This window comes from Macaca thibetana, chromosome 6 (genome assembly GCF_024542745.1).
Source record: "Macaca thibetana thibetana isolate TM-01 chromosome 6, ASM2454274v1, whole genome shotgun sequence".
In the NCBI taxonomy this organism is placed as follows: Eukaryota; Metazoa; Chordata; class Mammalia; order Primates; family Cercopithecidae; genus Macaca; species Macaca thibetana.
In genome coordinates, this window is record NC_065583.1 from 176275750 (window position 1) to 176291538 (window position 15789).

The 15789-nt window shown below is 61.6% G+C and overlaps 2 protein-coding genes across 3 annotated transcripts in view; both read left to right on the plus strand.

Annotated features, from left to right (window-relative positions):
• Positions 1–13260, plus strand: part of SLC9A3 (solute carrier family 9 member A3) — a 47189-nt gene extending 33929 nt beyond the window's left edge. Inside the window, exons 5-17 of the mRNA XM_050795353.1 lie at positions 41–218; positions 976–1196; positions 1915–2117; positions 2513–2602; positions 2807–2877; positions 4611–4740; positions 7081–7193; positions 7798–7927; positions 8093–8269; positions 8381–8453; positions 8788–8898; positions 9341–9590; positions 10398–13260. Coding sequence (XP_050651310.1) covers positions 41–218; positions 976–1196; positions 1915–2117; positions 2513–2602; positions 2807–2877; positions 4611–4740; positions 7081–7193; positions 7798–7927; positions 8093–8269; positions 8381–8453; positions 8788–8898; positions 9341–9590; positions 10398–10401 — 1751 coding nt within the window. The 3' untranslated portion in view covers positions 10402–13260. The remainder of the gene's footprint in view (positions 1–40; positions 219–975; positions 1197–1914; positions 2118–2512; positions 2603–2806; positions 2878–4610; positions 4741–7080; positions 7194–7797; positions 7928–8092; positions 8270–8380; positions 8454–8787; positions 8899–9340; positions 9591–10397) is intronic.
• The window catches only part of CCDC127 (coiled-coil domain containing 127), a 417207-nt gene that overhangs the window by 157250 nt on the left and 244168 nt on the right, over positions 1–15789 (plus strand). The window lies entirely within an intron of this gene.

Sequence of the window (15789 nt, forward strand, 5' to 3'; positions counted from 1 at the left end):
CGGAAGGCCAACACGGCCACAAAGGGCATCCTCTCCCCAGTGTCCTTCTTCGTGGTGAGCCTGGGGGGCACGCTGGTGGGGGTGGTCTTCGCCTTCCTGCTGTCGCTGGTGACGCGCTTCACCAAGCACGTGCGCATCATCGAGCCCGGTTTCGTGTTCGTCATCTCCTACCTGTCCTACCTGACGTCTGAGATGCTGTCACTGTCGGCCATCCTCGCGTGAGTCCCTCCCCCACACGCGAGCTTCTCCACGCCCTCCTGGGCCCGGCGGGGCGAGCCAGCCACGGGGACCCAGGCTCGGAGGGCGGTGCCAGCCACAGGGACCCAGGCGCGGAGGGCGGTGCCAGCCACGGGGACCCAGGCTCGGAGGGCGGTGCCAGCCATGGGGATCCAGGTGCGGAGGGCGGTGCCAGCCACGGGGACCCAGGTGCGGAGGGCAGTGCCAGCTGCTTGGACACGGGGGGTGTGCATGGCAGGAGCCCCAGGCTCCGCATCACCAAGTTCCCCATGAGCCCCAGCAAGGGGAAGTGGAAGGCCTGCCCTGCCCTCCGTCTGTCGTCTCGCCCGCTCTGTGGGTGCTCCCAAGCTGACTGGGAGTTCAGTGTGGGGCGAAGAATTTGGTTTATTTAAATTTTAAAATAAGGAGTTGGCGTTTCCACTGAATTGTCCGTGGGCTGACAGCAGTACCCACCCTGAGACAGGTCAGGCGGTGAGGGACTTTGGAACCCTTTGTTGCCATCCCTGCTGGCAGGCAGCCCTGGTGCCCATATCTGCATGATGATGACAGCCGCCTGTGGCCCCGCAGAGCCGTGGGCAGGAACCCTGGCGGCCCAGCCTGGCTCGGGAGGGAGAGGCCCCCCTGTAACCAGACGACTGGGACTGCCTGCAGGCGCCAGGCTGTGGGGGGCTGGGCGGATGCAGGGGCCTGGGGCGCCGGGCCAGGTGGCCATGTCCTGAAGCGCGTCTGTCCCTGCAGCATCACCTTCTGTGGCATCTGCTGTCAGAAGTACGTGAAGGCCAACATCTCGGAGCAGTCGGCCACCACCGTGCGCTACACCATGAAGATGCTGGCCAGCGGTGCTGAGACCATCATCTTCATGTTCCTGGGTATCTCGGCCGTGAACCCGTTCATCTGGACCTGGAACACGGCCTTCGTGCTCCTGACGCTGGTCTTCATCTCCGTGTACCGGGCCATCGGTGAGGCGGGGCTGGGTTGCGGCCGTGGGACCACGGATGGGCCGGCACCATCTCCGGGAAGGTGCAGGCTTTCCACTGGGCCCAGTGAGATGGAGGCGCAGCCCCACACGAGGCAGAGGAGGACCAATGGTGGTGGCCTCGGGGCTGGGGTGGAAGGCTCTGGAACCCCAAGGGAAACCACTTGGTTTCCCACTGACTCACCCTGGATGTGCCTCAAGACAGGGTCAGTGGCTTGGGAGATGGAACAGGAGGCAAGACGGCCCTGCCCCCGCCCAGCCCCATCCCCCAGCACCCGTGTGTGTGATGCACGGAGCGTGTGGGGGAGACACCAGGCAGCGTGTGGCTCCGGGTGCATGGTGACAAGGGACGTGGCATGGGGACGCCGTATCTAGGGTTGCCACTGTTCTTCGTCGGCACACGCTTGGCCACCAAGACGCTGTCCCAGACGGGCTGGGGTCCCGCAGCTGGGAGGGCGGCTGGGGAGCTGAGTGCCACCCCATCCACAGGTGTGGTCCCGTCCACAGGTGTGGTCCCATCCATAGGTGTGATCCCCGTCCACAGGCGTGGTCCCGCCCACAGGCGTGGTCCCGTCCACAGGCATGGTCCTGCCCACAAGCGTGGTCCCATCCACAGGTGTGATCCCCCCACAGGTGTGGTCCATCCACAGGTGTGATCCCCCACAGGTGTGGTCCCATCCACAGGTGTGATCCCCCCACAGGTGTGGTCCTGCAGACCTGGCTCCTCAACCGCTACCGCATGGTGCAGCTGGAGCCTATTGACCAGGTGGTCCTGTCCTATGGGGGTCTGCGCGGGGCCGTGGCCTTTGCCCTGGTGGTGCTTCTGGATGGAGAGAAGGTCAAGGAGAAGAACCTGTTTGTCAGCACTACCATCATCGTAGTGTTCTTCACTGTCATCTTCCAGGTGAGGCCCGGCCCAGCCAGCCCTGGGGTCTCGGCCCGGCCCGCAAGCGGCGTCTGGGCCCATCCTGCACTTCAGGACGAGCATTTCCAGGCTCCAGACCCTAATTGGGTTTTATAATTTTAGTAACTGGGAGCCGTTTTGTAGGTTTTCACGTGGCCCCACTGGGGAGGAAGCATAATTGTCCTAAAAACGCTCTTCCCGAGCCTTCGCTGGTGGATGAGGCCCCGGCTGCTGCTTCCTCCTCTGCAAAGCAGGGGCGCAGGTTGCTGGGCGCCCGGAGAGCAGGGAGGGCATCTGCGAGCCCCGGGGCAGGCAGCTCTGTGTGGTGCACCCAGTGGGGTCAGCAGGATGTGGGGGGCTGCCTGGCACCAGGATCACGAGACCCCGTCCTCCAGGGCCTGACCATCAAGCCCCTGGTGCAGTGGCTGAAGGTGAAGAGGAGTGAGCACCGGGAACCCCGGCTCAACGAGAAGCTGCACGGCCGCGTACGTCCGGGGCTCGGGGGATGGCGAGGGGCACCGCATGTTCCTCAGGGCTGGGCCGGGAGGGGAGGGGAGGCTGCGTCTGGGGCTGGGGGATTCGTGAGTGGGGCTGGTGGGTTCCTCGGGGCTGGGCCGGGAAGGGAGGGGGGCACGTCATGTTCCCCGGTTGGCCGCCCCAAGACGCTCCCATCTTTCTTCTCTTGAAAGGCTTTCGACCACATCCTCTCGGCCATCGAGGACATATCGGGACAGATAGGGCACAATTATCTCAGAGACAAGTAAGTGACTGGGACTTCCCTGGCTGTGCCACACAGCTCGGCTTCTGGGAACATCCTCCACTTAGAAGAGCTGGAAGCCACATGCGTAGCTGTCTGAGTCCAGGGTTGGTCAGGGCTCTGGTGCCCCATGAGGCCAGGTGCCAGGTGTGCCCCTAGACACACAGGTGCCCCGTGAGGCCAGGTGCCAGGTGTGCCCCCAGACACACAGGTGCCCCGTGAGGCCAGGTGCCAGGTGTGCCCCCAGACACACAGGTGCCCCGTGAGGCCAGGTGCCAGGTGTGCCCCCAGACACACAGGTGCTGCCGAAAGGAGTTGGCGGCAGCAGTCGGGGCCACCGAGCGAGGGGATGGAAGCTGAATTCCCTGTGCTCCTTCTAGGGAATAGAGACGCCCTCTCACGTGGCCCAATTAATTCCAGATTGTTAAGTTATGTAGGAAGTGAAAGTCAGGAAAATAGATTATTTCCTCCAAGTCATAAATAGGGTTAGTATCAGTCAACATTTAAAACGATTTTGTCTGGCGGGGCTCAAGCCTGTAATCCCAGCACTTTGGGAGACTGGGGCAGGCAGATCACTTGAGGTCAGGAGTTGGAGAAACGCCTGGCCAACATGGTGAAACCCCGTCTCTACTACAACTACAAACATTAGCCATGGGTGGTGGCGGGTGCCTGTAGTCCCAGCTACTTAGGAGGCTGAGGCACAAGAATCACTTGAACCCGGGAGGTGGAGGCTGTGGTGAGCTGAGATTGTGCCATCGCACTCATGCCTGGTGACAGAGCGAGACTTCGTCTCAAAATAAAAAAAGATTTTGTCCATTAAGCTGAAATCACCTATGTTTTATTATAAAATACATTTGACACTTATAATAAACCCAGTAAGTAGCACATACAATTTGCCCTGGGTTCCTATTTTCTGAGTGGTCTGTGTTTGGTGGGGGTGGAGGCACTGGGAGGTGTGGCCATGTGGCTTCACGAAGCTCAGCTGCGGTTCTCTGTGGCCACAGTGACTCTGCTCCAGGTACCCAGTACCCGACTCCTTGGCCGCCCAGGGGCCATCCCAGGGGTCTCAGAAGGCCTCAGTTAGCTTTGACTTCCTGGTGTGGCTGAAACTCAACCTGTACAGGAGAGCTGCTATTGCTGCCACGGGGCCTGCCCGGGTGTGAGCACACAAGCTCACCGGGGCCCACCCTCTGCCCTGAGGGGCAGCTCTGGCGGCTGCGCCCATGTTCAAGAGTGACAGGCATCACCTTCTTGTGCCCCAAAGGTTCCTCTACGTCCAGTCAGGCCACCATCCCTTCTGATCCGGATAACCGGCAAATACTCTAATTCTGTTAGGCTAAAAAACCTCACTCTGGTCAGCTTGGCTCTCGCAAGTCTAAGGGCTCAGGACGTCTGTCCGCCCCTGCCTTTCCTCCTGTGCAGCTGAAAAGTGCCCCCCACGTGGCTGGAGCCCCCTTGCCCGACCAGGCCTGATGCCCACCCTCTCCTGAGCCACCCTCTGGAGGCGGCGGCCGCTGGAAAGCGGAATGCAGTTTCACGTGCATCCAATGGCCTCCATCCAACAGGACAGGCGGGAGAACGATGGCCTGGGCGCGTGGCAGGGGCTGCTTCCCTCATTTTAAATGCGCCTGCAGGGTCGTTACAGCAAATAAAATTCAGGAGAGAAGTGGCCGGCCACGGTCTGGGCTCCAGGGCGCCTGTCGCCTGAGACTCACACCTGAGGTCTGTCCCTACAGGTGGTCCCACTTCGACAGAAAGTTCCTCAGCAGGGTCCTCATGAGACGGTCGGCCCAGAAGTCTCGAGACCGGATCCTGAATGTCTTCCACGAGCTGAACCTGAAGGACGCCATCAGCTACGTGGCTGAGGTAGCCGAGCCGCTTGCTCCCTCTGTCGGGTCGGGGTGCAGCAGGCTCGGGCACTGGCTGTGGGCGCCACAGGGGCAATGAGGAGAGGCCCCTGCACCCGCGTCCCAAGGCCAGGCCCACCCCAGAAGTTCACAGGAGGCTGATGGGCCTTTGATGCCCTGGGAATCCCAGCTGGCTGTCACGTGGGATAAACTGAGTCACAGAGTCCTGGTGACTGCGGTGCTGGTGGGGGTGAGCGCTGAGGTTAGGTCCTAGGACCCTGAGCTCCCTTGCTTTCCCTGGAGATGGGAGTGGACGGTAAGCAGGCAGGCTGTTATGGGACCTGGTCCTAACACAGTTGGGCCTGCCCCAGCACACACAGATGCCCACAGACCCACATGCACAGGCGGAGGGGCAGCAGCAGGGCTGTCTCCCGCCGTGGACGGCCGTGGCTCTGAGGCTGCCCCAGCATCTCCCAGTCCACTCTGAGCAGGCCTTGGTGTCCGCAGAGCCCATCTGCTCCAGAGACCAGAGGCCAGGCGCCCCACCCAGACCCGGGGCCACTGCCGCCACTGGCTCCCGCACCTGCCTACCATGGCAGGTGGGCCTCAGCCTCCCCGGCCTGCCCTGACCTCCCCAGGGGCGCTCTGGCTGCAGGAATCGCGCAACGCAGGGCCTGGGGCACAGCTGCAGGGACTCTGCTCCCTCTGGGCCCTGCAGCTCCTCCCTAAGGACAGAGTCCTCCCTAGTGAGCTTTGGTGCCCTCGTCCAGCAGCTGGTCGGGGTCGGTGCTCTCGTGAGAGGGAAAGGCCTGTCCTGCCAAACCCTGCAGACCCTCACACAGAGGGCTGGCGGGGGCCGGGAAACTCCATTCATTCAGATAGAATGATTCTGCCTCTACCGACGTGCATTCACCCCAGATGTGCCACCCATGACTGGGGCGTGGCAAGGCGCCTCCTGGCAGAGGGCATGGGGGCCTGGGGCTGTCAGGAGGGCTAGCCAGTGCAGATCAGGAAGGAGGGCCCCTGGACCAGGCTCCACACAAACCCCCAAACCACAGGCCCGGGAAGCGAGAGAAAGTTCAGATACCCTGGTCAGTAGGCGGGCCTTGAACCTCTCCCCCAACCCCACCAGCCACCATCCTTGACCCATGACCCATGACCCATGACCACGACCCTGGGCTCAGCTGCATGTGGGGAGCCCGTGGGTGCCTCCTGGTCACTCAGTAGCCTGAGTCTCCACACCTGGGGTGGCGTCCGCCTGCCCGATGTCCCTCCTGGCTCTCACACAGGGCAGCTGCTCTCTCTCCCTGCGCCCCCCACCCCACAGTGTGGGGCTCGGCAGGGGCAGGGGAAGTGGTGTGGGGAACAGCCCCTCCAAAGACCCCATGTGCCCAGGTGCTCCAGCCCTCGCCTGTGCCTGCCCAGAGTGGCAGCTGGCACTGTGGCTCCCCCGACCCTCACGGCTGTCTTCACGGGACGGCAGGAGAGGGACAGAGGGACAAAGGTCATACAGAAGACGCTGGATTTAGAAGCAAAAGAGCAGGCAGAGGGCCCTTAGAACAATGACCCTCAGAGCCCCCCAGAGTGGGCAGTGAAGTGGGGGCCACATGTTCAGTGGGAGCAGCGGCCCCCGCCCGACCCCGGGGGCTCTCCTGGGAGCGTCTTGCCGCTGCAAGGCGGCAAGGGTGCCCACCTGGCAAGGTCTGAGCGCAGTGAGCTGACGTTCCCTCCACACCTGTGCCCCCGCTGGCCCTGGAGACCCTGACTCCAGCCACAAGCCCACCCTGCCCTGTACTCCTCCACAGCCTCACACTCTCCAGGCCTGCCATCAGGCGGGTGGGGTCTGAGGACACACAGGCAGCCCCACTCCCGTCCTCTGGCACTCAGCTGTGCGGCTTCTGTGCCCCATCGGGCTCTGCTCCATTCCCTCGACCTGATTCATTTCTGGACATGAGGCCAATGGGGTTTTAGGGCCTCTGGCAGGGACAGGGGCCACTTCTGATTCCGCATATCGACAGTTTCCCGACACCCCCCAAGTCCTAGGCAGCTTTACCCCTTCACACTCAGACCACTGTGTCCTCCCACAAGCATTACCTCTGCCCAGTTCAGGCAGCAGTCTGGCTGTGGCCTCAGACAGATGGACAGAGGCTCAAAATCTGATCTCGTGGTTTTGGCATCTCCTCCCCTCTGCAGGTGTGAGGGGAGAACCTGGGGCTCAGGTCTCAAGGCCTTCCCTGGGCCCCGAGCTCTGGGCACTTCCCCGCTTCCCCCCAGGGCACACAACAGCAGCAGCTGCCGCAGGTCCGGGACCTAGGGCTTGGCTGCTCAGGCCACTGACCGGGCTGCTTCCTGACCATAGGGAGAGCGCCGTGGGTCCCTGGCCTTCATCCGCTCCCCCAGCACCGACAACATGGTCAACGTGGACTTCACGCCACGATCATCCACCGTGGAGGCCTCTGTCTCGTACCTCCTGTACGTGGCCACGGTCATGCAGCTTCCCTGGGGAAGAACCCAGCTGAGGGTCACAGACGGGGCTGGGGTGGCTCCTGGCCTGGGGGTGGCATGGGGGAGTGGAGGGGTGCAGAAAGAGGGGCTGGGTGTCCCCTCCAGCAAGCGCTCCCCTGTGTTATGCGGTGGCCAGACTCCCTTAGTGCTGGATGCAAGGTGAAAGGGAGGGGCAGCAGCGGATTGGGGTCCGGGCCTGACGTGTTTGCCCCCGGCCAGGAGCAGCCTGTCCTGGTCCCCATGCCACCCCTACTGCCCTTCCAGCCATGGGCTCCACAGCTCACGGCCAGTTCTCATGGGAGGTCCACTCTGCCAGGTGTGCAGATGCCAGGGTCCCCAAGTCTCACAGCCAGGGCTCTGGAGGGGGACCAGTGAGGAGGGGGATCCACCTCAGAAAGGAGGCCGGGAAGGCCTTGTGGGGAGTCAGCCTAAGCCCCGAGGGGAGAAGGGGCTGGCCAGGTGGCCAGGTGTCCCCGTACCCCAGCCGGATGCCCGCCTTGGGAAGGCGAGGGGTGCACAGGAGACCCCACCCTGAGGGAGCCTGTGTGGCTCAGCGCTGGTCCCCATGCAGGAGAGAGAATGTCAGCGCCGTCTGCCTGGACATGCAGTCTCTGGAGCAGCGGCGGCGGAGCATCCGGGACGCAGAGGACATGGTCACGCACCACACGCTGCAGCAGTACCTGTACAAGCCGCGGCAGGAGGTGGGCCCCGCAGGCTGGGGGCTGGACACGCCCACAGGGACCCCTGTAGGGTGGCCTCCTCGTCCCCTCCCAGGACCATGGGGGATCCCTGCTCAGCCCCTGCGGCAGGAGGGCGGGAGTGTCTGGTGCTGGGCACAGCTGTGACCTCCGTGCCCAACCCCGCAGTACAAGCATCTGTACAGCCGGCACGAGCTCACGCCCACGGAGGACGAGAAGCAGGACCGGGAAATCTTCCACAGGACCATGCGGAAGCGCCTGGAGTCCTTCAAGTCGACCAAGCTGGGGCTCAACCAGAACAAGAAGGCAGCCAAGATGTACAAGCGGGAGCGTGCCCAGAAGCGGGTGAGGCCGGGTCACCAGGAGGCTCGACGGGGCTGGGGCCTGGAGCGGGGGCAGTCCGGGCCGGGTGTGGCTGTGTTGAGGTCTGTGAGCAGCTTCACGTTTGCCCCACAGAGAAACAGCAGCATCCCCAATGGGAAGCTGCCCATGGAGAACTCTGTGCAGAATTTCACCATCAAAGAGAAAGGTGCGCTGGGGGCCCTGCGGGAAATGCTGGGAGCCACCACCTCCCAGCCCCAGCCCTCCCCTCTCGGGGCCCTCCCCTCTCAGGACCCTCCAGCCACCCAGGCAGGAAGGCACGGTCAGGGCCCCAGCTGCAGACCCACCCAGGATGGGGTTCCAGGGGTGCTGCCCTCCAAGTAGGGTCCCTCCTTGCCCTCCCCCAGCCCTGCGGTTTAGCCCTTCTCTCTGTGGGTCCCGACCCCCTGCACCTCTGGGCACAGAGCTGATGGACACGGCTGACCGGCTGTGAGGACAGCCCCCTAGTGACCCCAGTCCTCATCCCAGCCTGTCTCCTCCAGACTTGGAACTTTCAGACACCGAGGAGCACCCCAACTATGATGAGGAGATGAGCGGGGGAATCGAATTCCTGGCCAGTGTCACCAAGGACACAGCATCCGACTCCCCTGCAGGTGGGGACAGGGCACAGGCGTCGTGGCCCAGGGAGGGGCAGCTCCTGCTGCCCCAGGAGGGAGCTCAGTCATTGGACCAGGAGCACTGGGACCTGGCGGGGGGGGGGTCTCCTGTGGGTTCTCAAGGGCCCTGCCTGGCACCTCGAGTGCCTCCTCAACCAACTCGGAGGCTGCTGTCCCAGGAGACGTGGGCCGGGCAGGGAGCAGACGGGGTGTGTCTTGAGGGAAGGGAGACCTCGCCTGTGCTGCCTGTGGTGTGTGGGGTCATGGATGTGGGGCAAGGGCCTGCAACCTGAAAGGCACGTGACCCTAACCTTCCCGGTGATCCTATTCCAGGTGACCTTAACCTTCCAGGGCACGCAGCAGGTGACGGCCCCCGCGAGGCCTCCCCTGCCGCCCCAGGGCTCCCAGGAGGCTGACCGGCCGCTGCCCTCTCTCCTAGGAATTGACAACCCTGTGTTTTCTCCGGATGAGGCCCTGGACCGCAGCCTCCTGGCCAGGCTGCCGCCCTGGCTGTCTCCCGGGGAGACGGTGGTCCCCTCGCAGAGGGCCCGCACGCAGATTCCCCACTCTCCCAGCACCTTCCGCCGCCTGACGCCCTTCCGCCTCAGCAGCAAGTCGGTGGACTCCTTCCTGCAGGCAGACGGCCCCGAGGAGCGGCCCCCCGCCGCCCTCCCCGAGTCCACACACATGTAACGCTCCCGGGCCTCCTGCCACCTAACCCCTCTCTCCGCAGCTCCTCTCCCTCCAGGTCTCCGCCTCGCGCTCTCTCTCTCCTCCTCCCTGGACCTGAACCTGGCTCTCTCTCTCTCCAGCAGCCCCTCTTCCTCCTCTAGCGCCCTGCTGGCCGCACCTCCCTCAGGAGCCCGGACAGACCCTGGCGTCTCTGCTGCTCCCACGGAGCTGAGAGCCCCAGGGCCGCCTGTGATTTCCTTTAGGTGGCTCCGAAAGCTAGTCCGCGAGTCCAACTCCTGCGCTCCCACGGAGCTGAGAGCAGGGCTAGGGGGAGCCAGACGCCCCGGGTCCCCTATCCTCCCACAGGGATACCGGGAGGGCCGGCCCCGCAGACCCGGGCTCTGCCTCCAGCTCAGGACGCGCCACAGGGTCTGGGCTTTGTGAGCTCCCTCTGGGGGCCTGGGAGGCACCCGGGGAACGCCAGGGCGGTTTAAGATGGAGGAAGCAGGTTTCCCCCTTGGGGACCTTGACCTCCCGCGCTGCACGGCCAGGGGCGGGACCTTCCTGCACGGAGAAGGCCGCTGTCCCGGGACCCCCGGCGGTGGGACGTGGTTGGGCCAGGGTGGGGCTTCGCTGTTGCTGCTTCCGCCTCTGTCCTGCGAACCGGGTCCTGGGAGGAGGGCCCGGCGGACGCCGAACCCTGGGTGCGCGGCGGGAGGGGAGGCGAGAGCCGCCGGGCTTGGGGAGAGCTAAACCGCCCGGAGACGCCCCTCCCGCCCTAGCGCCCGGGCTCCGCGCGCCGCTCACGCCCTGCTCTCCCGCAGGTGACACCGGCTCCGACACGCCGCTGACCGGACGCTCGTCCCCGCGCCACGGGCCGCCAGCCGCGGCCGCCGCCGCCCCGGAGAAGCCCCTGATCCCCGCGCGGTTACAGCGGCCGCGCGCCCCGAGCCCCGTCCAGCCCGCGCCCGCGCCCGCGCAGAACCCCGAGAGCGCCGCGGCCGAGCCCGCAGAGCCGCAGGAGCGCGAGCCGGGGGCGGGGCCTACACCCGGGGCGGGGGCGGGGCCGGGGCCGGAGCGCCGGGGACTGCCGAGTGCGCACGCGCGTTCGGCGGCGGCGCGCCGCGTGCACAGCCGGCGCTCGTTCCAGCGGCCCCGCGCGCGCCGCCGCCCCGCCCTGCTGAAGCTGGCGTCGCTGCCGCCCTCGTGCCACGCACCGCCGCACGCGCTGGAGCAGGAGGAGACGCCGCTGTGAAGCCGCGGGCGGGAAGGGCCCGCGCGCCGTGGCTGGCCGCTCGCGCCCTTTCCCACAGCTGCCGGGAAACCGAGGCTCGCCCAAAACGGATTTGCGTGAAACCAGCCCAAGGCTCCGGGCCCCCACCCCCGAGCCCCGCACCTCTCCCCGGGGACCGACTCAGGGACCTTCCGAGCGCCAGGACTCAGGGCCAGACCTGCAGCGGCTGCAGGCCCGTCCCCGCAAGCGGCCCTGGCCGAGCGCCGTTTCCAGGCCCTCGCCAGGTCTTTGAGCTGCAGGTAAAGTGGCGGGAACGTCTTCCGTCTACTCAGCGCTTGGGGATTTAGACTCCTAGAGCCAGCACCTGCCTCGTTCCCCCTCCAGGTTCCGTCCTGCCCGCGCCCGGTCTCAGGGTGGCGGCCGCGGGCACTGCCCGTCCCCCACAGACGAGGTCTCCGGCCTGACCTGTCGCACCTGGCCCGGAGGTCGCCCCGGGGGCCCTGGCTGGGTGAAAGGTGGCCTGGCGGGCGGCGCTTTCCAAGAATCATGGCCGTTCCTTAAGTGGACTGTGGGGCCCAGCAGCTGCTCTGGCCCCCTTAACAAAGCAGGGCGAACCAAGGGGGCATGGAGGGGCCCAGGGCACCGTCCCCCTCACCAGGCTCAGGCCCTCCAAGGAGGACCTGCTGAGACCCCTGGGCCTGTCCTGGACCCCGGACCCTTCCCACCCCTTCCAGCATCCCAGGCCGAGGCCTTGGACAGAGCTTCTGGTCCTCTGCAGGGAGATCATCCAGCCTGAGATCTGGGAGGCGCAGTCCATTGAGTGGGCGGAGGCCGCGGGTGCTGAGCCGGGGAGGGGCTCTGAGTCCATCCATCCCTCAGAGGGCAAGTCCCACAGGGTCCACCCCACCTGAAACCTGCTTGCGCGGTGGAGGTGGGACACTCCTAAGGGCTTTTCTAAAGCCAGACTTGCAGCTCCTTGCTCAGGAAAATTAGACTATTCACGTCTTAGATCCAGTGTCGACAGTCACCAGTAAGGAGGAGTTCTTAAGAGTTTTATATTGACTGAATATTGCACATTGAGTCCCTGGTGGGAAAAGTCCACAATTTCCCATTGATAGCTTCTTACTGTTGTGAAAAAGGGAAGCCTCAGCCACACAAAAGCCTCCATGACCCCTGCTTCGGAGAAGCTCTCTACCCTAACTGCAGTCACTGGTATTTGGGTCAGATCAAGTGCAGTGACTTTTGGGATTCAGTGGTCACTGTCCACACTTTGCAGCCATTTCAACCAACTCTGAGCACAAAATGCAGCCATCCTCTATGCAGCAAAGCCTGCCCGGTCAGTGACTCTGCTGGACAGATCCAAGGCCAGCCCTGGTTCCCTGCTGCAGCCACTATCCTGACGTTCACCGGAGCAGGCTGGGGCCTGGCCTTCCGGGCATGAGTGGGTGTTCCCACAGGCCTCCAGTTTGTCCCATCTGCACTGCTAGGAGGTCTCCGGGTGACCAGAGGAGCAAAGTTGCCTTCCAAGTGCCTGTCTGCCTGGGAGAACAAGCCAGAATCGTCGCGTGGCCCACAGCGCAGTGCATGATTCCAGGTGCTGAACAACTCCCCTGGACCCTTGGGCCTGCATCTGACTCCTGGCTGCAGAGTCAGAAGCTGAGTCCAGGCAACAGCTTGGCCACTCCCGGTCGCTCCCCACTGGACACCCAGTTACCAAAGTCAGCAAAGAAGATGCGGTAATCACCACCTGATCTCCACATGGTGAACAAAACAGTCTCACCAACACCTCCTTGACCCGTCAGTCTTCACACCCGGGGTGGGCAGGCAGGCGTTCTGTGTTTACGAGAACCGCACACAGGCTAAGCACAAACATGGAACCAGAGTTCCAATGAGAAAACCTCACTCGCAAAAGCCAGGCTGCACCCCACCAGGTGATGCAGCGCGCCTGGGCTGTGGGTGCCAGGAGCCGAGTGCTAGGGACTCGTCATGATTGGGAATCCCCACGTTCCTGTCACTGCTGTCAAACAGAAGGTAAACAGTCTTATGAATGTATTTCCTTAGGAAAACTTGTAAAAACTTTTATTAGGATATCTATTTATTTAATACTGAACTTTGGCCTACTTTGTAATAGACTATAAACAAATTGAGGAAATCACTATTTCTCACTTCTGTATTTTCTCAAAAATAATTTTGTTACAGAGTCAATATACTGTGTACTATTGATTATTGTGAAAGCAAAGAATTTCATCAAAACAAAATATTTTAAATGAGTGAAAACTGTGTATGTTAATTTTGCAGCTGTAATATTAATCAAACTTTGTGTAATTCTAATCACAAAATGACGTGCCTTAAATGCCCCTCAGCTGTGGGTTGGCAGTGTCCAGACAGGGAGGGCCCATCACCAAAATCCTGAATGATTGCTAGACCAATTCTATTAAAAACATTTCAAGGCATTTTGGGTGCAAACTTTGTTTATAAATGAGAAATCATCTACCTACGAGAATTTAAGGAGCAGTCTCCTGTAGGCAGACATCACTTTGCCCAAAAATTAGCACTGACAGAGACGTGTGCATGTGTGTGTGCCCGTGTGCATGCACATGTGCATGTGTGCGTGTGTGTGCGTGTGCTGTTGCTGCCCTTCCTAGCTGGTGTGAGGAAGCCGCTGGACATGGCTGTGGAGCGACCCCTGGATCTGAGCACAGCCCCTCCGGTGCAGACAGATGTCAGAGCCCCCTGGGGAGGGTGTGAGGGAGTAGCTAAGGCATAGGCTGGGATTCGGGTGGTGGGAACAATGCTCACCCAGGCCTAAGCAGGAGGATGAGGTGCCTGAGACACTCAAGTGGCCTAGAGCAGGTGGGCCTGGGGCTGGAGAGAGGTGGGCTGAGAGTCTAGAGCCTGGATGGCTTGACCCTTCTGGGGGCTGGGGGCAACCAGGATTCCCCAGGTGGGAAGGCGATGCCTGCCAGCTTCCTCTGGACAAAAAGGAACCCCATGTGCCAGGGCCCCGCGTTTTGGGGGTGCCCTTACAGCAGCTGAGACTGCAGTCGACAGACGTGGGGGCTGAGTCCATGAACAGCAGCAGAGCCTCATCGTTAAAGAGACATGGGAATCCCTCACTGAAACCTCCCGCCTGCCCCTGGGTAAGAGGAGATCAGGGAGCTGCCCTAACTTGAAAGACACCCTTTCGACCAAGGGCCAAGTGGCCTGGAGGCCACACCCGGTGGAAGGGGCGTGGGTCCACGGTCCCCGGGATGAGCTGCAGCCACACCAGCCCTACCTGTGCATCCACTTCCCTGATGGCCACTTTGCAACCAGACGCTCCCACGCAGGCAGCAGGCACTGGCCTTCCGTTTGGGTGGCCACTGCTCTCCTACTAGGAGGTGGCCACAGGCCTCACCCCGGCGTCCTGTAGTACGTGGGGTGGAGACAACCTTCCCCTGGTATCAGGGTGGACACCCACTGCCCAGGCACCAAACACTGCCTCTGCCAGAGGCATTCCCACACCTTCCCGCACATTCTGGCTGGCGTCCTGTCCCCCAAATCATGCACATTAGTGGTCCCAGAGCTTGCTGTCTGGTTTCAGCGTGGCCTCCGAGGCCGAGTAGCCAAATGCTTGATTCACTGTTATTGCAGGCACCCCTGAAGTGGATGTGACCAGTGACTAGTGACCGTGGGGCCCAGTGGTGACCCTCACACAGAAATAGAGCAAAACACCAGTGAGGGCTGCACACTCACCACTGTTCGCCCTGGGGACTCATTCCAGAAGTAACAAGAATTCCCTCTCAGTGGGAAAATAAACACATTTTTCATTCTTATAAGGGGCACTCTGATGACTGTGAACACTATGAATTTTATTAATTCATATGCATTTACTGAGCACTTACCGTATGCCAGGTGCACTCAAGGCCTGCTGCTGAGCGGGAAGCTGGGTTAAGAGGCACATGGAACAGCACGCCTGTTGGATGTTCTGGGAAGAGCACCCCCTTCTGAGTCCCTGTTGCTCCTCGGTTACTTAACTCCACTTAAGTTTTGATTATTTCAAGAAAAAGTCTCATTTGTGAATTTTTCACATCTTGTGAGGATGAAATAAAAGTAAAATGTCAACTCTGCCATCTCAAAAACATCTTGAGAGCTAACAAAGCGTGTCCTCAGGCTGGAGTACCTGCAGCCCATGGGTAGCCGCGGGAGGTCCTCACACCCACCTGCACTGCACGGGGCCCATGGGCCAGACTTGCGGGGTCCTCACAGGAACAGATGGGCCCACTGACACCCCCACCTCTCCCACCTGCGAGTCCCTGGGGCTCTGAGACAGGGATGGAGGGAACAAGGTGCTGTATACACAGGTAAGAGGAGGAATGAAGGTCAATGCCTTTCACTCACTCAACCGAATCAATACTTTTCTGAAAACTAAGAAAGCACAGGAGTCTGCCCCTCGGAACACCAGGACCCAGGGCTCCCTGCTCATCCTGGGTAATATCCCCACTCCTTTGAGACAAAGTCTTGCTCCGTCGCCCAGGCTGGAGTGCAGTAGTGCAATCTTGGCTCACTGCAACCTCTGCCTCCAGGGTTCAAGCAATTCTCCTGCCTCAGCCTCCCAAGCAGCTGGAATTACAGGCATGCACCACCACACCTGGCCAATTTTTGTATTTTTAGTAGAGATGGGGTTTCACCATGTTGGCCAGGCTGGTCTCAAACTCCTGATCTCAAATGATCCACCCACTTTGGCCTCCCAAAGTGCTGGGATTACAGGCATGAGCCACTGCGCCCGGCCTCTGGGGTAATGCCTTGATTAGCTTTGGAAAAAAATTAAAGATTAACGTGCAAAATGATGCTACCATTGAAGGCAGATGCTGTAGAGAGATGGGTACATTTTGGAAAAGAATTTAAAGGATTCTGTATCAGGAAAAGCATGATTCACAGGTCTTGAAATGTACTCCAAGTAAATATTCACTTTCATATTTACTTTTACTAAAATTTACACT